We start from the raw sequence: 23,139 nt of genomic DNA, 5'->3' as shown, positions 1-23,139 counted from the left end.
TGCATTGATGCAAAATCATGTCAGTATAAATGATTTGAGTGTAAATTCTAACCTATTTTTGTTTCAAATTTTAGTTTTTTTTTTCTTATTGCAATACAAATGAAGTAAATTAAGACATGAAACAGAACAAAGTAAAATCCAAAACAAAATTAAACAATTTACATTTTTTTATATTTACACTCCCATACATTTGTATTAATGCAAATAAATTTGCACTGCAACCAAACACAGCCTAAAAAGAAAATGGACATACAAAATTTAAGTTCCCTAACACAAGCGAAATCAAATCGACTTCAAAATATTACCAATGCAAGGCTATAAAAACTACAAAGGCTGTTCGAACGGGCCTTGCACTTACTGAACCCGGTTTCAGCACAGGCCTACATACATACATACTGGGTCTGAAATATAGGCTTAGATAATTCACGGATATATATACCCAACTTACATCTCATTTTCGCATGGGCTCCCGGCACGTGCGACTCCGAGCAGTAAAAACTAAAAAGGAAAGCTCAATTCGTCGACTCCTTTTCTCTTTCTCTGAACACACCGATCCGAGTCCGACGACGAAGACAGAGTCAGACCTCGGGAACAAATTATAAGTCACTTATCGGCCGCTGCTAGCTTCCGCCGGTAAGCCTTCTTTCTCTCTTAGTCCTTCCGGACGCCAGCTGCTTAAAAGTCAAAGCTTGAATTTCTCCGGCTCGGACTAGAAATATCACTTACAGAGTCCCTCCCCATCTTGAACTTGATTTAGCGGTCTTCAATCAGAACCAATACCATAGAAGGGGAAAATATTTGCAAAGATTTTTATTTCTAGGGTTTTCGTAAAAGCCAAACCAAGACTCATAATAAAGAGGAAAGGCATCTTTTTTCCTCTCTAATAAAGGTAGGGTTTTAGCCGATTCAGATTTTCTTCTTAGAGACACTCTCATTACCAGAAATTCAATTAATTAAACCAATTGACCAATCTACAATACCTATCTGTAGAGATATACAGAGCGAGTAGTCAGGCATGGCGTCATTCAGGCCGTTCCCTCCTCAGTCTTCATTTCCTCCACCGAACCAGAACGCTCTTCCACCACCTCCACAACCACGAGGAACTCAGTATCCTCAAAATCGGGGATTCAGCGGTCCCCCTGGATCTCAGCCATCGGTGCCTTCCGCTTCTTATCCACCGAATTATAATCAGATACACCCCAATTCGAATATTCATCATGGCGGGTACCCTTCTTCTTCCCACCATTACGGCCCTTCCAGGCCTCAACAACAACCGCAGCAACCGCCACCACATCAGCAGTACCCGTATCAGCCTCCGCCACCTCCGCCACAATCTTCATATCAGCCTCCGCCGCCTCCTCCAATTCCGTCGTCTTCCATAAACTCTCAACCACAGCCTCCGCAGCCTCCTATGTACTACCCGTCCTCTCAGTATTCCCAGTTTCATCCTCATTCAGTTCCACCACCGCCAATGCCTCCACCACCACCTCCTCCTCCTTCGTCACCTCCTCCCAATTCTTCAATTCCTCCGCCTCCTCCGCCACTGCCCCCTCCTTCACTTCCACCACCTCCACCGCCACCTCCGTCCTCTGCTCCACCAAATCAGGGGAAAGAAAGTGGACCTGATGGTCACGGGCATGGGCACGACAGAGGGGGGCCCAAAGACGCCAATGGTGTTGGTTGGCGTGAGGCGGGACATTCCAGACATGCTATTCCACCTAAGCAACAGAAGGCGTCTGCTGCTCCCGTGCCCCCAGGAAAACCCAATGGGCCTGCTGGGCGAGTTGAGACAGAAGAAGAGAGAAGGTTGCGTAAGAAGAGGGAGTATGAAAAACAGAGGCAGGAAGAGAAGCATAGGCAGCAATTAAAGGAGTCTCAGAACACTGTGTTGCATAAGACACAAATGTTGTCGTCTGGAATGAAAGGGCATGGATCAATTGTGGGCTCTCGAATGGGAGAGCGAAGAACCACTACATTTTTGAGCGGTGACAGGATTGAGAACAGGTTGAAGAAGCCAACGACATTTTTGTGCAAGCTGAAGTAAGTATGCTATGTAAAGGAACTCTGACTTCTTTTATTTATTTACTTTTGGTCTGTGGGGATTTTACTATTTTTTATTTTTTTGATGAGTATATGGGGATTTTACTATTGGTTGCGAAAGTTTGTTTATTGGACAGTTGCTATCTCTCTGTTGCTTCGGACTAATTTTTGATATTTGGTTGTGTTTTCTAGCTCTTTCATGACACTTTAATTTATTCTTCCCAGTCAGTTTTAGTTTGAACACTTGGGGTTTATATACATGGTTCAAAAAGGTTGGGAATATTGATGTTAGTCTGGGTATTGAAGTATACTCTTTGCCCTCTTTTTTAACCAAATCTATTTATAACTATTTTTTTCTTCAATGAAGATATTGCATAAGCAAGAAAAGTGTTCCTTCTGGTATATGGTGCTCTTTGGCCAAGTTTTATGAATTCCTAAGGTTGCCAATGTTAAAACAAACATATTGTGAACATCATGGTGGTGCCCTAGTCTAACATTTTAAATATTGTTTAAAGTTTCTTTTTTATGTTCACCAAATTTATGTCGTGAATGTTAATATCAGTTTCGTCTCTTTGTAGAGTGCAATGGCAAAACAGTATTCATGTAGCTGACCCTAAAATCAAAATCATGCTAGAACCTAGTTGAAACTTAATGTATTCATGCTAGAACCTAGTTGAAGCTTGTCATCAAAATCAAAATCATCACTTGAGTCGGTGGGTGGATTTGCCTTGATGCTTAAAGAGTTATATGACAAAGGTGTTCTGTTAAAATTAGTGGTAAAGGAGATATAATAGTGGGGGCTGAGAGATGAAGAGGCATGTGGCAGAAATGAGCATATTGAGAAGGTAAAGAGGTTGAGTTTTCTCTCAAGGGTTAAGGTTCATAATTACCACTTGGAATCAGTTGTGTGATTTACCTTGAGCGTTGAGACTTGTATGGTTCTACAGTATAACTGTTGTGTTAGAATTACAGGTAGAGGAACTGAAAAAGTGATAGAGCAATGTAGACTGAGAACAGGAGGTCTATTGCAGAAGTGAGAATTTGGCACATGAAAATAGGTTGGAAAGGCTTGCAAAAACCTTCTTTTTTCAATTGCCTAATTTGTCAATAAAAAATACTTTCTATGGTTTCCCTTTCTGATGACTAGGTATTAGTGCCATTGGCTGATAAATTTCATGGATGAGTTAATGGAAAACTTAGGTAGCATCTAAGAAATTTTAGTAGCAAGAGAAGGGAAGTGGACTAATTATGACCATGAGTATGTATGTCACCTATTGTTGATTGCTGAAAAGCTAAGCTATAGGCATTTATTGGAGGGGATAAGAGTGCCAAACCCTAACATCTATTAAGATCCCAAATCCCTCTTAAAAAATTTACCTATTGGACATTTTTAAAAGGCATGCCTTGGGCATCCTTAGGCTCACAGGAAGGGGTCATTTTGTGGTTTGTGCCTTGTCTGAACCAAGGCATGCCTCACGGCTCTCATCTTGTTGGTAAGTTCACCTTGAATTTAATGTTGAATACATAGCTATATTGTAGGGTGAACCTATGATGTTCAAAGGTTAAATTGTTTAGCTTATTTAAGACTTTAACATACAATGCTACAACCGTTGTGTTAACAACATGATAGTCTTAAACAATTGAAGAAGGCTTTTTGATATATTTTGTTTTTTTCATAAGTTAGATTTGCATATTATTGTATATTAAGTTTTTCATTCATTTTTTCTTTCACAAAAATGGCACATCAGTTCATTCAGGCACTTCCCTGACCTTGAATACCTCAGTCTCTAGGAATCTCTTGTGCTTCAGCTGCACATCTTGCTTTTAAAACACTACTAACAGCTTATTTATGGGACGTATGGAGGAATAAGATATGTTGTTTGAGGATAATTTTACTGTGTTATTTAATATTCCAGTGGCAATTTGTTGGTTCCTGTGGATGGAAAGAAATATCAGATTTTTTTAAAACAAAGAGATGACTATCATCATCATCATCCAAGCCTTATCCCAACTATAGGGGGTTGGCTACATGACTCCTTTTTCGCTAGTCCATTCTGTTTAATGCCATATACATTGTTAAATTATTGGCACTTAAGTAATTTCGTACTGCTTCTACCATGTCCTTTTTGGTCTACCCCTTGCGCTTCTAGCCCCTTCAACTTGTAACAATTCACTTCTCCTTACAGGTACCTTTGTTGGTATCTATGCACATGACCAAACCATCTTAATCTACTTTCTCTAATTTTATCACCTATAGGAGCTACTCCTAAGTTCCTACAGTGATTTCGTTTCTGATCATATCCTTTCTAGTTTTTCCACTCATCCATCTTAGCATTCACATTTCTGCCACACCCATTTTCTGGACATGTTGTTTCTTGACTGTCCAACACTCTGCTTCATTCCTTGTTTGCGGTTCAGGTTCAGCCCAAAAAGATACACTATCATGCTTACTTTTCACACTAAATTTTGTTTTCTTGGAGAGTTTTATGACTTAAACTTCTGATCATCTCTATATTTTATGAGCTGTACAGTTCGTTATTTTACACAGCTATACTTGTGAATGCTGTTTTCAATGCCATACAATACGATACTTTACTTTCTCTCACCAAAGGAGTGACAACCATCCAATTGCAAAGTAATGAAGCACAAGAAGATAATTGCTCTAGGACCATCGAGTATCAGAAGAGCTTTTAGGGATGCAAGCAGAAAAATTATTGCCTTGTTCTTGGGACCAATGGGATTTGGTGATTCTTCGAGGACGAAATAAATGGAAGTATTGCAAGGATTAAGGGTAGGGAGGAACATGCAAATCCAGAATATCACAGTGGAAGGGGATTTAAAGGTAGCGGTGGGTTGGATGAGAGAAAACAACAAAGGTTTCTGGGAACAAAGGTATATGTTGAAGGAGTTAAAAATGCTGCCAAGGGAATTTGAGGCCACTTTTCATTGGGTAAACTGTTTGGCTAATTCACTTTCTAGGCAATGAGCAACAAGGGCACAATTATTCATAGGACTATTGTAATGTATTATTTTTTTTTTGAAAAAAGGTATTGTAATGTATTATATTATAGACAAAAGTGTAGTTCATATACACCTCAATCGGGCAATACAAAGTACAAAGTCAAAAAGCAAATAAGGTATCCTTGTCAAAAAATCTGTTGTGATTCACACATTTAAATTCCTTGTTCACTTTCTGCCAAGACCAAAAGCTTTGCACTCTAGTGTTTGACACTGGTGACTAACTTCAATCTGGTTTGCCCTGTCATTATGTGTCAAATGCAAGAAAGTGAGAAGCTTAAGAAGATGATACTACCTACAAGATCGTCACCCATCGTAAACCCCGCTGAAGCAAAAACCTCTTGAAGACAAGGTTGAAGACTTGAAGCATCTTTACTAGAAGAAGGATCCTCCAGATTTTTGGCCAATTGAAGGCATCGCCTCTCTTTGGTATTGGGACAACAAAATTGTTATCAGCATTAACCAGGATAGTGTCTATGCTAGAGAAAAATTTCTTAAGAACTATTTGGTTGGACAATTCCCTATGTTCGGTCGAAGTCAGTTGTTGGGCTATTTGAACTTGGAGACTGGCTAGTGGATTAAGGATGAAACAATTTTTGAAAGATAGTTTTCTCTTTATATTCTCCAAAATGAAACCTCAAAATCCCTCTCAAAAGGATCCTGGTGGTTATAAGGAAAAGAAGTACAAATCACTTGGTGGGAGAAGCCCATCAAAGGGGAAAAAGTAAACCTGCTGATGCCAGGGTATGGGGGTCTTTGGCCTACCTTTGAACCTTTGTGCTCAACAGTCATTTGAGTAATTGGCAGCGCTTGTGGTTGTTTTGTCGAAACTAACGATAGCCCCAAGAGCTTAGTACTTGCGAATGGGTGTGAATGAAGGAAGATCTCTTGTCAAGGAGATATTCCTAGACTTATCAAAATAGCAGTTGGAAAAACTTTGTAGAAACTTTCAATTTGGTTGGAAAAAGTCCCCTTATATCGCTAGCTCCCAAATAGCCTCCTTGAGACCACTAGATGCTCTAAGCCTCCAAGGACGAGGCTTGCTTAATCAGTTCTAAATCCTGAGATGATGTGCATGTTGCCTAGCACAAATAGCCACTTGAAATTCTTGCAAGATCTGATCGACTGGTGTTGGGGAAGATTGAAGGCACTAATTGAGGGGACTCATGAATGCGATGGCCTTACATGTGTGGTGAGGTGTTGTCATTATGTGGCTACATTCGATACCGTCCATCATGAAGATCATAATGTTAGAGATGTCTGCTTGAATCAAGCTTTTCAAATCCATAAAGTTGAGCCAAAAAAGCTGATCTCTCTGGATGTTTAGTAGAGATGTTAGCTAACATGCAAACTCCTATCTATCTGCTTGTCCCTCCACCTAGACAAGTAGACCAACCCAACGGACAAGATGAAAAAAGCCGTACTCAACCTGAGCAAGCATCTAATCAGTTTAAAAATAGGTATTCTCAGAGCTGGAGATAAAGGAGCACTTGATTGACCAGCCAGAGACCAACCGTGGCCCAAATAAAAAATTATATCTCTCAGTCCCTAGTTTGTTTCAATGATGATTCCTAGACCAGCAAGGATTGTGATCATAGAGAAACCTGTGCAAGCCTTGGGGATAAGAGAAAGTGGCATGGATGATTATATAAGCACTGAAAAAGGAAGGCAACCTATGGGCTTATCCCATGAAAATACCAATTTTAGATTTAGAGGCTTCTCTGCTGGTGAACCACGGAATTTTAGGTAGCCCCCTACTCAATGACAGCTTGTTGTATGAAAAAACAAGCTCCTTTGCATGTTCAAAACTCTGGAGAGGCTCCCCTTTCATATAACCCACCCTCTAGGGACAGTTGAAGTAGCCAAGCCCCTAGATATCACTCTACTGGTAGTAGATGATTGTGAAACAACTTCATATTGCTTAGTCGAGAACCACACTCACTCTTTGATTGGAAGAGAAGAAGAACTTGAAGATGGAAAACTAAATTCTTGTGAAAGTAGTAGTCACCGGAACTGAATGACAGTCCCTGCCTCTCATGTTGGGCATCATCCAAATTTGTTACCTTTGGTGATTTCCTAAGGGTCTCCTTCAATGGCCTAGAAGACGACGTCAAGAGGTTGCTTATTGCTATTGAACGTAGAATGCTACTTGACAAGGGGTAGAAGAATGCTGGAGGGAAAAAAAGGAGTAAGAAGAAGACCAAAGAGACCCTCCATCTCACCTGGGGTTTTAGTGGCCAGGAGCAAGAGGAGAGGTGAGACTCAATCTTCAAGTCCACATAGTAATCTCTTGGAATGTTGAAGGGTTGTCCTTGAGCCCACATAGAATGGTTATTTGTCTTTTCTTCAAAATTGGAAGCTAGATATTCTGCACTTGCAAGAGGCAAAGCTTCAGCAGCCATTGCTTGCTCATGTCTGTAGCATATGGGGCAGCGGATCTTTTGATTGGCTTGCTAAACCAGCTGTGGGTTGAGCCAAGGGTCTCATGATCATTTGGGATAAAAAAAAGAAAATTTCTCACTGGATTTGGGAGTTCTCTGTTTCTATTGAAGTTGAACTTGATGATGGTTTTCACTGCCTAATTACCTTTGTGTATGGGTCGAATGAAAACAGAAGGTGTCATTTACTTTGAGAGGAACTTGATGATACCATTTCTGGATGGCCCCTCCCTTGGTGCATAGGAGGGGACAAGAGGGATAACTCTAAACTAACAAAAGCAATGGGAGAATTTGCTGCTGTTGCCAACCAGCATGATCTGCTCGACCTTCCAGTTAATAGAGCCAAATTTTCTTGGACTAATAACCAAGCCAACCCTACCTAGTTCAGCTGGATGGATTTCTCATTTTTTCTGATTGGGAGGGACACTTTCTGGCCTCTCTTCAAGAATCCCTCCCAAGATTCTGTTCAATCACTCTCCTGTACTTTGTGATGGGAGGTTTTTTCTTCCGAGCTTGTGGTCCCTTTTGGTTTGCAAAACAATTGGTTGGAGGAGGAAGGTTTCTTGGCAAAGATCCAAGAATGGTGAATCTCTTTTAATTTTCAGGGCAACAGCTGCCATATTTTTGCCAAGAAGCTGCAAAGTTTAGGAGGAAACCTCAAGTCTTAGACATAGCCCAGCTTACTCCCCCCTTTCATAGACAAAAGGAGGCTTGCTTAAGGACTATTAAAAAGATAGATAGAAAAGAAGAACAAAAAAGCATCTCCTTAGAGGAGAGTTTGGCCAAAGCAAACTCCAAGAAGAGTTTGATGAAATTGCTTATAAAGAGTAAATGGAGACCAAGAGCTTGGGTGAAGTGGCTAAAAGAGGGTGACAATAACAGTGCCTTCTTCCAATCCCTCTTGGAGGTGGTGGAGCTTTTAGAAAGAAAGATGAAAGATTTTTTGTGGGTGGGCTGGAAGGACTCACACAAATACCATCTTGTAAATTGGGGTCAAATTTGTAAACCCCTATCTCGAGGGGGGTTGTGGATAAGGAGCTTAAAATATTTCAACCTAGCTTTGCTAGGAAGTTGGCTGTGGAGGTTTGCTGCTGAACCTGACAACCTCTGGAGGAAAAATAATAGCAGAAAAATATGGGATGGATGACAGTGGTTGGGGAAGTGGTCCACCCTTGCTGACCTATGGGTGTAGTCTGTGGAAAGGAATCTGCAGAGCTTCAAACATGTTCAGAAGGGGAATTGGTTTCAAAATAGGGAATGGGAGAAGGATCAGGTTCTGGTTGGATCCCTGGACTGGGGAGAGATCTCTTAAGGAGCTGTATCCCACCCTGTTCAGTTTGGCAGAAGATAAAGAGAAAAGAGGCAATGGTTGCTGGTACTTTTGTGAAGAGGGACACTGCTATATGCTGGGTTCCAGCCTTTAGAAGGGACTTTAATGACTGGGAGATTCATCAGGTTGGAAATCTTCTAGTTTTACTTCAGTCTCAGGGTTTGAATCTGCAATCCGAGGATTCTCTAGTGTGGAAATGGGGAAATGGGGAGTTTTCAGTAAAATCCTAATACAGCTCCGTAGTGGGAGGTTTCGAAGCCCTCTTCCCTAGCCGGGCTATTTGGGGGACAGTGGCACCCTTAAAAGTCATGTTTTTTGTATGGGTGGCAGCTTTAGAGAAGCGTCTCTCCAAAGAGATGTTGGTGAAGAAAGGTTATAACTGTAGTGACCTGAGGTGCAGCTTCTGCGCTGTGAATACAGAATCAGTCAACCATCTGTTTTTACATTGCAATTTTGTCACTGAGATCTGGAACGACTTTTTAAGTAGTTTGAAGTTAAGTTGGTGTATGCCTGCCTCAGTTATACCTTGCCTGGAGGCTTGGCAGATCCAAGGGATGACTAAAAAAAGGAAAGATTTTCTGGGCGGTATGGACAGAAAGGAATAGCAGGGTTTTTGATCTCAAATCCTCTACTGAAGCAGAAGTCGTCAATATGGCTTTAGGTTTTGTTAGAAATTGGTTGTCTATACATACTAACTTTAAAGAGGTTACTTTTGATTGTAATTTTTTGAGGATAACCCTTTTTTGAGGTCCTTCTGGATTGTTATGTACAGCTTCTCATTGTACAAAGGACTTTTACATTAATACAATTGTACTTTGCTCAAAAAAAAAAAAAAAAACAGTGCCTTCTTCCACAAATTGGTGAATGCTAGAGCTAGGACAAACACCATTACAAAAATCAAGCTCAATGACAGAGTGACTCATGATTTTGATGATGTAAAACAAATGGTAGTGCAGTTCTACGAAAATCTTTATAAAGAGGAAGCAGTTAAAGAGGCCAACTTTGGATGGTTTGCAATTTAAGTAGCTTACCTCAGCCCAACAACATGCCCTTGAAGCTTTGTTCTCTGAAGTCTGAACAAGTGTGGGAAGTGATCAAAAGTTTTGATGGGGACAAGGCCCCAGGTTATGATGGCTTCAACATGATATTTTTCAATTGCTGTTGGGACATTACTATTAAAGATGATTTATTAAATGCATTTGTAAACTTCCATTAAAATGGATCTTTAGAGAGAAGTCTAAACAACACTCTTATTGTGCTTATCCTAAAGATGGGAGGGGCGATTGACATCAATGACTTCAGGCTCATCAGTTTAGTTGGCAGCTTCTATAAGATTCTGGCAAAGATCCTGGCTACCAAACTCAAGAGGTTCGTCCGTAGCGTTATTTCTCACACCCATGGAGCTTTTATCCCTGGGAGACTTATGCTAGATGGCTTCCACATAGCCAGTCTTTGATACTAGAATTAAGTTGGGAAAGCTAGGAGTGTTGTGTAAGCTGAACTTGGAAAAAGCTTTTGATCATGCTGGCAAGAGGAGAAATTGGATCAATGTCCGCATCTCTACACCCAAGTTCTCTATTCTTCTAAACGGTACTCCAACAAGATTCTTCAAAAGTTTGAGGGAGCTGCAACAAGGAGATCTGCTTTCCCTTCTTCTCTTTATCTGTGTTACAGAAGCTTTAGCTGTCCTCACAAACAAGGCCATGGATGGAAACTTCCTCTCGGGCTTTGAAATTTATAACAATGGGCCTAGGATTTGCATTTCACAATTTGTAGGTGATATCCTATATTTCATAGAGGCCTTTACCTCTCAATTACAACACCTTTTATATTGGCTGAGGTGGTTTGAGATTGTTTCCAGGCTTAAATTTAACCTTGAGAATAGCTCCCTAATTTCAGTTGGCAAGATTCTTGACTTTCATAGGTATGCACTGATTCTTGGGTGTAAGACTTCTAAGCTGCCAATCACATATTTGGGCCTGCTGCTGGCAGTTAAAAGGTCATCAAGCTCTCTCTGGGATCCTGCGTATGAGAAATGCCTTAAACAACTCTCCTCTTGGAAGGCCAGATATCTCTTGGGAGGGGGGTAACCCTTATCAAAAGCACTCTATCAAGCCTTCTGAACAACTTTCTATCTCTCTTTCCTATTCCATTAAAGGTTGCTACCAGACTGGAAAAGGTTCAAAGAGATTTCTTATGGAAGGGTTTGGAAGATGAAAAGATATCCATCTGGTGGATTGGGCTAAAATTTGCACTCCAAAGCAATTTGGAGGTGTTGGGCTCTACAGAATAAAAGAAGTCGATATTGCTTTCCTAAGTAAATGGCTTTGGAGATTCTTGGCTGAACTTTCTAATTGGTGGAAACAGATGATTGCTGCTCAGTGATTTAAAAGGCGCGCCTAGGCGCACAAGCGAGGCACATTTTAGGGTATGCGCTTTGCCTAGGTCCTAGGCATAACCCTTTCAAAAGGTGCATGCCTGGTGCACCTTGTGCCTCAGCCCAAGCATTCGCCTTTTGAAAATTTGATGCTTTTTGCTTTTCTTGAACCTAGCGGCTGGGTCGGGGGCTCAGCTCCTAGACCCTCGTGCGACACCCCTCGAGGCAAGCCCAAACAAGTCCATGTTAGGGTTTGCCTTGAGGGGCGTGGTACAAAGGCGGCTCGTAAATGAAGAATGTACTATGGTTTACATCACATTAGCTACTTGAAGTATTGCAGTTGAGGAAAAAAAGAGATTGTGGGTTTTACATGCTTGAAAATGTTTTATATGTTTGATTTTATTTTTAAATTCTCATTTGAATATGCTTTACATGCTATGTTTATGTATTTTAATTTTAGATAGTAGGTTTTTTAACTTTTTAAAACATTTATTTTAAAATTTAAGTTTATATTTTTTATTAATATTATGCTTAATATTTTTTTTTGAATTTTCTAACAATTTTTTGATTTTTTAGCCTTTTTTTAATTTTTGCGCCTTGCTTCAAAAAGGCGCACGCCTCACCTTGCACCTTGTACCTTGGGCGTAAATTGACCCCTGTGCCTTGTGCTTTTAAAACACTGTTGTTGCTAATATGGCACTACAAATGGGGGCTAGGACTCAAATCCTGCTGCTCAAACTGCCAACAGAGCAGTTTGGAAAGGCATCCAGAAGGTCCTTCCCCACTTCCTCCAGGGAATAGCCCCAAAACTGGGCAATGGGAGATTGAGAGGCTTTCAGAAATGTTTATACTTGCATCAATTCTAGCCTGTTCTTGACTCAGAAGACTATAGACAGGAATGGGATAAGAAGGGTGTTTATTGCACGTGTTTTTGCATTGAGTTGATTGAGTTCGGAAAGTTCTCCTCCGTAACCATTGAAGAGCTGGCAAAGCCGGCTTGGAAAACGGCGGGAACTTCTTCCAGTTAGGTTGCTAGCCAAGGCGGAGAAAGGAGCTAGTTGGTTGGTGCGTCAGATCCCGTATAACAAGCGAGCTTTTTACCAATAAATTCAAACATGTGGGTGCAAAATGCTATCCTGCTCTATTGTTGCGTAGCAATAGAAGCCTGCTCATTCTGCTTTGGCGACGTTTTTCTCCCTCTCTTCGCTCTGGACAGGAGCGCTAATGGACACGGGGAGGGAGAAGGTTTCAGAGTTCAAGGAGAAGGGAGCTTACTCTGCATAGAGAGACTGATTCTTGCTCTCCCAATTCAAGAAGACGGAAATCACTGGTTAGGTTGGTCCAACCAAGAAAGACATGGAAAATTTTCGATTCTGCGCATCTGAGATTTCCTGGTATTCCCACATCACTTTTAGCTCGGCGCCTAATGACGGGCTTGATGCGCAAGGCTCCCGCCCCGGAGCAGTGAGTCGGATTGCCTATGATTTTTGCCCTCCTTTCAAAAAGAGTTGAGAGAGTTTCCCGAAATCCACGAGGCAACAATTCTGTCTCAACAGACATCCTTTCCCTTATAAATCTGTTTGGGCCTGGAATGTTCCCTCCAAAGTTGCTTTTATGGTTTGGACTGCAGCTTTAGGTAAACCACTTACCAAGGACAAGCTGATTAGAAGAGGCATTACCATTACTTCTGTTGACTGCCCTCTCTGCATCTCAAATGCTGAGACTGCTGACCACCTGTTCCTCCATTGTCCTAGAAGCAGACTCATGTTGGCTCATATTCTGGAAGACCTTCACCTAAACTGGTTTTTTTTCCCTCTCTCTGTCTCTGCTTTCTTGGAAACTGGCACCTGGAAGGACTATCCAGCAACAGGAGGCCTCTCTGGTACATGGTTCCTGCAGCTATATTGTAGACTATTTGGATGGAAAGAAACAACAGGGTGTTGGAGAACAAGGCCTCCCAGAATAGTGAGATTATCCACAACATGACTGCCAAGAATTTCTCTTGGGCTAAAGCTGTAGATACATCTACAGACTCCTTTTTGTAACTAGCTTTCACACTGTAATGATGTGATTACTAATCAGTCTGTCATACTTTTTTTCATACTTTTGTGAATTCTATCTCCCATCTTTTGGAAATACAAGTATACTTTGCCTCTTACTCTAAGAAAACAAAAAGAAAATTCCTTTGATTTTTCGAAGAACCACATGCTCATTGGAGATGCTATTATCAAAGATTTGGGCATTCCTCTCCAGCTCTCCCTGCAAGCTCCGTAGTCCATACAACCTTTCCCTTTTCAAACCTTGCATCTTCCAACTTGTCAAATGCCTGCAATCAGATTGCCCCACCTCCAATGCCTGCAATCAGATTGCCCCACCTGTGGGCATTATATCATGTAAAGTAGAAAAGTGGTGCAAAGGCACATTGTAAAGCGGGCATTTAGCACTGAGGTGCAGGAGTATACAAAATTTATTTTTTCTTTATTATTAAAATATTTTCAGCTATCCATAATCCATAGGACAAATTTGGGCATTAAGTAGTAGAATAAGTGAAGTACAAGAATTGTGCAAAGAAAAAAGTTATGTTATTCATTTTTTTTGTTGGGGAAGGTGAATGAACAGAAAGTTGAAATTGATTTGTAACAACATTTTTGAGTGGGGAAGGTTGGGTAGTGGTGCAAGATGACACTTTGTTTGGTGGTGGGGACATCAGTTAAAATGGTGGAGAGAACGATGGAGGGTGGGATTTTCAATGGGTATCAAGTTGGCAACGGGATTGGAGATATAACTTTAATCAGTTTGCAGATGATACTTTGTTTTTCTGAGAAGTAACTAAGGAGAATGTGGAGACATTTTGCAGCATTTTGATTTGTTTGAGGCGGTATTGGGGCTGAAGGTAAACTTGCAGAAGATTGAGATATTTGGAGTAGGACAGGGGTAGAAGTGTAAGATTCGTCAAGGGTGTTTGGGTGCAAAGTGGGGACACTCTCCACAAGGTATTTGGGAATGCCATTTAAGTGCAAGATGTGATGCTATGACTATTTGGTATCCAGTTTTAGAAAGAATGGATCGAAAGTTGGCTTCTTGGAAGTCTTGATATCTATCTAAAGGGGCAAGGTCATCCTCATTATTCTTACTTATCTCATGTCCCTTTTTTCTTTTTTTTTTGATATTTTCAATATCCAGAATGATCTAATATCCATTAGAAATATTTCCATTGTGACCAAAGGTGTCCGATGGCAAAAATGTTAGAATATTATGGAGCATCATCTTGTATGCATTCTATTGGGGTGTTTGGTTAGACGGGATCTCCTGGAAGCAAAAATCGTGTACACCCCCTGAGAGCATGGCATCCAGCCATACATAGGGAATATCTCCTCACGAATTTAACACACAAGTACAAAAGATATTCCCAATGTGCAGCTGGATGTCGTGCTCTTGGGGTGTAAACATGATTTTTGCTTTCAGGAGATCTGTGCTGGTGTTTTGGCTGGAAAGGAATGGCACATACTTGAATACTTGATGATGAATACCGGACAGGGAGGATACTTGCTGTTATCTGTTCTATAATTGTGGAGCAGTCTCCTCATAGAATTTAAAGATGTGAATAGAAAAGATATTGGGGGCAATTTATCATTGAGTTGTAATGGCACGGTTTTCTTTGCATTGATGTGTTCTTTTTATGTGGTGAAAACTCTTCAAACAGTGTGTTCCTACCTTTCTCTCCTTTTAATGAATATTTCTTGCTGAGTAGGATCAAAAGAAAGCTCTGTTCGTGGTTATTACTTGTAAGTACACAAGGAGTTCTGAGGATTTGACTATTAGCAGTTTCTTGACGGGGATACTTTGTTTATTTGTTAATACCTTGCTAATTAATTGTATACTCTTGTACAGAAATGGGTGTACATGGTCTGTGGTTGTTTCCATTTTTTTTTGAGATAAATACAATACTTGTAGAAAATTATTTTTCATTATAAGAAATTGTTTAGTATATTGAACGTATTTTAGCCTTGACAATTTTTGTTAGTTTCTAGTTAATCTATCCTGGTTTTGAAAATATTTTCAAGATTCAAAGGTGGTTTATTTGGGATGGGGCCTGTTAAGAATGTTAAAGTCAAAGAAAGTTTTGGTGTTTACACTTATGGGGGAGTTTTGGACTTGGGTTGGGTCAGATTTGTTGGAGATTTTCTCTGCTATTTTTGGTATGACTGTTGGGGCTGTTGATTGCCTTAATTTCCTTCTGTTGGGTTCCCCAATTGTTGTTTTGTCTCAGCCCGCAGGTGAAGCTGATACTCATCCAAAAGCTGCCTATCCTAGTGACACTCTTCCAAAAGCTGCCTGTCCTAGTCATTCAATTGAAGTAACAAAGGTTTTAGAGGATGTGGAGGCTCTGAATGATACTGTGGATGAAAGGTAAAGGATTTGGTGATTAATCTTGCAGTCCTTTAAACTCTTGGTAGAGGAGGAATTAGGGGAGAATTTTGAAAAGGAACAGGAGGGTGACACATCGGTTCCTAGTTCCCAGGTAAGGGGAAGGGAGGGAGAAAGGGTAAATACAGACGAAAAAACAACAAAGAGGAGAAATAGGAAGAAGAGTCAAAAAAAGATAAGAGCAGAAGAACAAGATAAATCTAAGAAAAAGCTTGAAGGAGGGACACCTAAAAGGAGGAAGAAGAAATTGAGTGAAGTGGAGAGATTGAGATGTGAAGTGGACTATGATAAGGGGTCTTCTGGGAGACAAGGATGGTAGTCAGGTTAGAAAAGGGTGTTGTATAGGGTTGTTCAAAAGATTGTTTCTCAATGAAGATTATTAGTTGGAATGTAAGGGGTTTGGGGAGTTCCAGGAAGAGAAGAGTGGTAAGGGAAATGCTCAAAAAAGAAAAGCCAGATTCAGATGGGTGAGAAGTATTTGGTCAGCTAGAGGACTGAGTTGGGCTTTTGCACAGTCTTGGGGGGGGGGGGTGCCAAACGGGGATATGGATTGTTCATAAGAATTAATTGGTAACTACACGGTTACAATTAAATTAAGAACAAGAGTTGATGGACTGAAATGGGCTTTAACAAATGTTTATGGGCCAAATTCGTATAGAGAAAGGGAGGAGTTTTGGGAGGAATTAGCAGATATAAGGGGATTGTGGGAGGGCCCGTGGTGCTTGGGAGGGGATTTTAATGTCATCAGGTTTGTCAATCAAACAAATAACCCCAACCATAGGACCACATCAAGTATGAGGAAGTTCAACTCTTTTGTGGATTCTTTTGAATTGAGGGAGCTTCCGTTGGCGCAAGCTGATTTAACCTGGTCTAATTTTCAAGAAGAACCACTTTGTTGTAAACTAGACAGATTTTTATTCTCTTCAGATTGGGAGGAAGTATGGGGTGGTTTGGTGATGAGGGCCCTACTTAGACCTACGTTGGATCATTGTCTAGTTAGACTATCTCAGGAAAGACTAGGAGGAGGACCTTGCCCTTTCAGATTTGAAAACATGTGGTTGCTACATCCAGACTTTCAAAAGAAAGTGAAAGAGTAGTGGGAAGAGGATTAGGTGGTGTTTAGATGGAAGGGATATAGATTTTACAAGAAGTTACAAAAGCTAAAAGGCAGGATCAAAGCTTGGAACAAAGAAGAGTTTGGTAGAATTGAAGATAGAAAGGAGGCTATTATTAAAAGGATTCAAGGGCTTGATGCTGTTGATGCAGAGAGAAGATTGAGGCTTGAAGAAAGGGAAGAGAGATGGAAGTTGAAACAGGATTTGGAGGAAATTCTCATAAAAGAAGAGATAAGCTGGAGACAAAAATCAAGATGCAAGTGGTTGAAGGAAAGAGATGGTAGTACAAGATTTTTCCATAGTTTGGCAAGTGGAAGAAAGAGGAAGAACATTGTTGAAAGTTTGGAATGGAATGGGTTAGTACTGACAAGAGAGGAAGAGATTGCAAAAGCTTTTGTGGAACATTTTAAATCCATTTATGACAGCCCCAGTAGAGTAAGAGAGACTCTAACCGACTTTGAGTGGCATGTTGGAGAAAGGGAATTGTTGAAACCCCTGGAAAGACCGTTTGAGGTTCAAGAAATAAAGGAGACAGTTTTCTCTATGGAAAGATCAAAAGGCCGGGCCCGGGTGGATTCACTATGGCTTTTTATCAGGACTATTGGGATATCTTAGGTGATGACCTAGTGGAGGTTTTCTTGGAGTTCTTTGAAAGAGGAAAAATAAACGCAAGTGCAAATACTACTTTCATAGCTTTGATCCCTAAAAAGGTGCCTACAGTTTATCCAAGGATTTTAGACCTATCAATTTGATTGGGAGTTTGTATAAGATCATTTCTAAAGTTTTTGCACTAAGACTCAAGAAATTCCTCCCTTAATCTCACCGAACCAAGGGGCCTTTGTGAAAGGGAGACAAATTATCGATCAGATTTTAATAGCCAATGAATGTGTGGATTATAAAAAAAAGAAAAGGAGAAAAGGGTTTGATCTGTAAACTTGACCTAGAAAAGGCTTATGATTTGGTGGATTGGGAATTCTTGCTAGAAGTGTTGAGGAATAGAGGCTTTGGGGAGAGACGGTGTGATTGGATGAAGGGTTGTATTACCTCTTGTCACTTCTCAATCTTAGTGAATGGAGTAGCTAGGGACTTCTTTCCTGCAAAGAGGGGCCTTAGACAAGGAGACCCTTTGTCACCTTTCCTCTTCACCTTAGTAGTGGATGTCCTAGGTGTCTTGATTTCTAGGGCTGATTCAAGAAATCTACTAAAAGGTTGGAGAGTTGGGAGGCAACAAGTGATTGTCACTCACCTACAATTTGCGGATGATATCATTCTCTTTTGTGAAGGGGAACCTAAGAAGATGGATAATTTGAGATTGGTGGTGACACATTTTGAGAGAGTTTCCAATTTGAAAGTCAATTGGGAAGAGTTGTAAAGCGGGGGTGAATTTATGGGAAGATGAGGTTGAATTGGTGGCTAGGGCTTTAGGTTGCGAGGTAAGTGGTTGGCTTTTGGTATATTTAGGTCTACCCCTAGGGGAAATCCTAGAACAGAAAGCTTTTGGTACCCGGTTTTGGAAAGATCACTAAGAAGCTAGCAGGGTGGAAGAGAAATTATATCTCACTAGGGGTAGAATCACTTTAATCAAGTCCACTCTAGCCAACATTCCGGTGTATTTTCTGTCTACCTTTAAGCTTCGTGTCAAGGTTGCCAATAAGTTAGAAAACTCATGAGACTTTATGTGGGAACTGGGTGACTCAAAAAAGAACCATTTAGTGAAGTGGGAAGTAGTTTCTAGGAAAAAGGAAGTGGGGGGGGGGGGGTCTAGGCATTGGCAATTTCAGATTAAGAAATGTAACTTTGTTAGGAAACTGCTTGTGGAGATTTACTTTGGAGCAGGGCAGTTTGTGGCATTTGGTGGTGGAAAGTATTCACGAGATGGCAACTAATGGATGGGATGCTGGTGTTGACCCTAGGGCTTGGAAAGCAATTGCTGGAATCTTGCCTTCCTTTCAACCTTTCATTAGATTTGATGTATGCTTAGGTAATAAAATTCTGCTTTGGAAGGACCTTTGGCTTGGAAACACCCCCCAGTAAGGATAAATTCTCGGTAATGTATTCTCTTTCTCTAAATAAATTCAAAACCATCTCCTCACTTCATGTTGTTATGAGCAACCGCACCACATGACAACAGCAGAGGCAGCACCGCGCACACGACACCGCGCACCGCGCGGCGGCGGCACCACGAGTCGCGCGCACGCACCCGGCAGCAGCAGAGTGGGGCCCACACGACAGCTCATAGGGGTGGGCCCACCCTTATCTGGACACGTCAAGAGAACTCGCCTCCAGCCTACCTTATCTCTTATCCCTTATCTTATCTTATCCTTATCCCTATCTTAAGTAAGAATTGTGTTGCCATTAGGAGTAGGTAATTAGTAGTTTGAGTTCAAGTTGGAGTATGAGTTTAATTAGGAATTTCCTTCTGTAATCTCCTATTTAAGGAGCCATGAATTGAAATAAAGCATTCAGTTTTCCAGTCGAGAAAAGAGTGAGGAGAGTTCGGGTGGTCTCTTGAACAAATCACCCCCTCAGTTCGCCACCATAGGGTCAACTCGCAAAGGGAAGGGCAAGGGAAGGCAAGGAGTTTCCCCCACAAACCGCCCCGTGACGAGATCCTACGCTCGGGCCCATAACATTTTGGTATCAGAGCCAAGCATCATGGGCGACGTGGAGCAGCTATCATCCAAGGTTCACGAGCTGGAACACCGTCTCGTGGAAAATCACGCAGAGGTAAGAGAAGTTAAAGAGGACGTCAGGGAACTTCGGCGTCTACTGGAGTTATACTTCTCCACCAGGGAAAGGAGCCCTGAAGGGGCAGCCACCAACAACAGCCGCCGCCTAGATCGGGCAGAGGGCTGCAGTGAATGACAGAACGACACCCCGATAGCAACAGTCATACCCAAATATAGTCGTCTGGAGTTCCCCTCATACAGCGGCAGCGGTGACCCACTTGGATGGCTGTACCGCTGTGAGCAGTTCTTCCGTAATCAGCGCACGAAAGAGAAGGACAAGGTCAGCCTGGCAGCATTCCACTTGACCGATGAAGCACAACTCTGGTTCTACCGAGTGGAGCAGGAAGAACCAGGCCTTAGTTTGGACCAGTTCAAGTCGTATTGCCTCCTTCGGTTCGGACCCCCATTAACAAGCAACCCCTTGGGGGAGCTCATTAACCTCAAGCAGACCGGGACCGTCGCGGAGTATCAGCAGCAGTTTCAGACCCTTCTCGCCAGAGCCTTTTCAGTTTGGCCAGACCAGCAGGTGGATATGTTCACAGCCGGCCTATCTGAACCCCTGAGAGTTGATGTGGAGATGCAGAGCCCACCCAACTTGGTCACATTAATGAATTTGTCTCGAGCCTTCGAGCGCAAGCTGCAGATCAGCCGAGGGCCGTCTAGCATGGGGCGTCTCGCAACGACTTGGACGAACCCAAGGTCTACCGCAGGAGAGCCGTCGATGGCCGCCAACAGGGAACAACGCCCTTTCAACAGCAACACTACCTGATCTGCAACTAGCATGGGTAGCAGCACGACAACACCTCCCATCAGACGCTTATCCAGGGCCGAGATGGCCGAGCGCCGAGCCAAGGGCCAATGCTTCAACTGTGACGAGTTGTACTCAGTTGGCCACCGTTGCAAGCGGTTATTTTGCCTTCTGGTAGACGAGCTAGAGGAGGAAGAAGAGGAACAGGCGGCACTAGAACCCGAGATCTCCCTCCATGCCATCACTGGAATCCAAAACTCCCAAACCATGCAGCTGCAGGCCCAGGTGGCAGGAAAACAGGTATGGATTCTGGTTGACTCAGGGAGCACCCACTTCATCAGCAAGCAGGCTGCGTTCTAGCTGAAGCTACCAATGGAAGACAGACCGCGGCTCCAGGTGGCTGTAGCAAATGGGGAGAGAGTTCACAGTCCAGGGATCTGCCGAAGCGTCCAAATCCAGGTGGATTCTGAACCATTCCTCGCAAATCTATTTGTACTGGCCTTAGACGAGTTCGACATAGTGTTGGGAATTAAGTGGCTCATCACCCTCGACCCTATCCTATGGGATTTTAGTGCCTTGACCATGACGTTTGACTTACATGGGAAACAGGTCACCTAGAAAGGGACCAAGATGAGAGCAAGAAAACCATAGGTGCATACTCTCCATGGCGACGCCTTGCACACTGCAGAGATGGGGAGGTTTCTTGCCGATTTTTCAGACGTGTTCTCAAAGCGCAAGGGCCTTCCACTTGGCCGGTCGTGTGACCACCGGATTCCCTTAATACCAGGGGCAGGACCCGTTGTCGTGAGGCCGTACCGCTACCCGCACCTATAGAAGGACGAGATAGAGAGGCAATGTACAGAGATGCTGGAACAGGGAATCATACGCCTCAACCGCTCTCCATTCTCTTCACCAGTCTTGTTGGTGCCAAAGCAAGACGGCACCTGGAGATTTTGTGTGGACTACAAGGAGCTCAACAATAGAACCGCCAAGGACAAGTTCCCGATTCCGGTGGTAGACGAATTGCTAGATGAGCTCCACGGGTCTCAGTACTTTTCTAAGCTGGATCTCAGGTCAGGCTACTTCTAGGTTCGAATGGCCCCTAAAGATGTGGAGAAAACAGCCTTCTAAACGCATCACGACCACTTTGAATTCCTGGTCATGCCTTTTGGTCTCACCAATGCCCCATCTACATTTCAGGCCCTGATGAACGAGGTATTTCGGCCCCACCTCCGCAGGTTCGTCCTAGTATTTATCGACGACATCTTAATTTACAGTACGTCGTGGGTGGAGCACGTTTGTCACCTAAGGACAGTTCTGGAGCTTCTACGACAGCACAAGCTCTTCCTAAAACGAATCAAGTGCTCCTTCGGAGAGCCACAGGTCCTTTACCTAGGCCATATAGTCAGCAGGGAAGGAGTCTCGGTAGATAATGCCAAGATTCAAGCCATTCGGGAATGGCCCAAGCCTCAGACCATTAGAGCTCTCCACGGGTTCTTGGGGCTCACGGGATACTACCGCAAGTTTGTAAGGGACTATGGACTCCTGGTGGCCCCATTAACCAAGATGTTGAAGAAGAATGCATTTCAATGGGATGAAGCAGCTAACACCGCCTTCACAAACCTAAGGGACGCACTCTTCACTACCCCGTGCTGCAACTACCAAACTTTGACCAAGAATTTACGGTGGAGTGTGATGCGTCTGGCATAGGCATCGGCGCAGTGCTGCAACAGCAAGGGCACCCCATAGCCTTCTTCAGCCGCAAACTAGCAGATCGGCACCTCAAGCTACCGGCCTACGAGCATGAATTGATCGGACTGGCCAAGGCCGTCCAGCATTGGAGGCCGTATTTGTGGGGCAGGCCCTTCGTTGTAAAGACAAATCACTACAGCCTCAAGTATCTTCTAGAGCAGCGGCTTACTACTCCACCCCAACAGCACTGGGCAAGCAAACTGCTAGGGTTTGACATCCGTGTAGACCACAAGGCGGGAGCCTCTAACCGGGCCGCTGATGCGCTGTCCAGGAGTGAAGAGGACACGACACACCTCTGCGGGGTCTCCCAGCCCCGCGTGACCCTCCTAGAGGACCTAAGGAGCGTGTTGCCCCAATCACCAACATGGAGAGACCTGGTGCAAGAATTGCGGTCTGGCACGACCAAACCAAACTGGACCATCCACGAGGGACTTGTGCTGTACAAAGGAAGGGTATATCTCCCAACAGATTGTCCCTTGATTCCAGCCATCCTCGCCAGCATCCATAACGCCACCCATGAAGGGGTTCAGAAGACGTTACACCGCGTCTGTGCAGATTTTCATTGGCATGGTATGCGAGGCTCGGTTAGGGATTTCATCCAGAACTGCTCCGTATGTCAGCAACAAAAGTGGGAGAACTTACACCCAACAGGTCTCCTACAGCCTCTTTCACTCCCAACGCAGATCTGGGCCGACATCTCTATGGACTTCGTTGAAGGCTTGCCTAAAGTCGGTGGGAAATCCATCTTATTCATAGTGGTGGACCGCTTCTCCAAATATGCTCATTTCATTCCATTGTCCCACCCCTACAGCGCAATTTCTGTGGCCCACGCCTTTTTTACACACATCTTCCGCCTACATGGGCTGCCCGAGTCCATTGTCAGTGATAGAGATGCCGTCTTCACCAGCACCTTCTGGAAGGGGCTATTCAGATTACAGGGCACGACTCTAGCCTTTTCCTCCGCCTATCATCCACAGACGGACAGGCAAACGGAGGTTGTCAATCGCACCATAGAAATGTACCTCTGTTGTTTCGTAGGGGACCAACCACGACACTGGGTGGACTGCCTTCCTTGGGCCGAATACTGCTATAACACATCCTACCACTCGTCCCTTGGCATGACTCCTTTCCGGGTGGTGTATGGGCGAGACCCTCCTCATCTTC

At 43.0% G+C, this 23,139-nt stretch overlaps 1 protein-coding gene across 3 annotated transcripts in view; it reads left to right on the top strand.

Moving 5' to 3' along the window:
- The first annotated feature begins 461 nt into the window (after window positions 1-461).
- ELF7 (hydroxyproline-rich glycoprotein family protein) overlaps window positions 462-23,139 on the top strand; it is a 46,244-nt gene continuing 23,566 nt past the window's right edge. The window contains exons 1-2 of one of the 3 annotated variants that reach the window (XM_010258560.3): window positions 462-889; window positions 991-2,040. In XM_010258560.3, the coding sequence (XP_010256862.1) occupies window positions 1,016-2,040 (1,025 nt within the window). In that variant the 5' untranslated portion in view covers window positions 462-889; window positions 991-1,015. Of the gene's footprint in view, window positions 2,041-23,139 lie in introns of all 3 variants that reach the window. The other 2 variants (XM_010258561.3, XM_010258559.3) reach the window with 2 other exon arrangements.

Source organism: Nelumbo nucifera, chromosome 2 (assembly GCF_055504915.1).
Source record: "Nelumbo nucifera cultivar China Antique chromosome 2, China Antique-T2T, whole genome shotgun sequence".
NCBI classification, from domain to species: domain Eukaryota; kingdom Viridiplantae; phylum Streptophyta; class Magnoliopsida; order Proteales; family Nelumbonaceae; genus Nelumbo; species Nelumbo nucifera.
The sequence above is the reverse complement of the archived record's forward strand: the minus strand, read 5'-3'. Positions and strand labels throughout refer to the sequence as shown.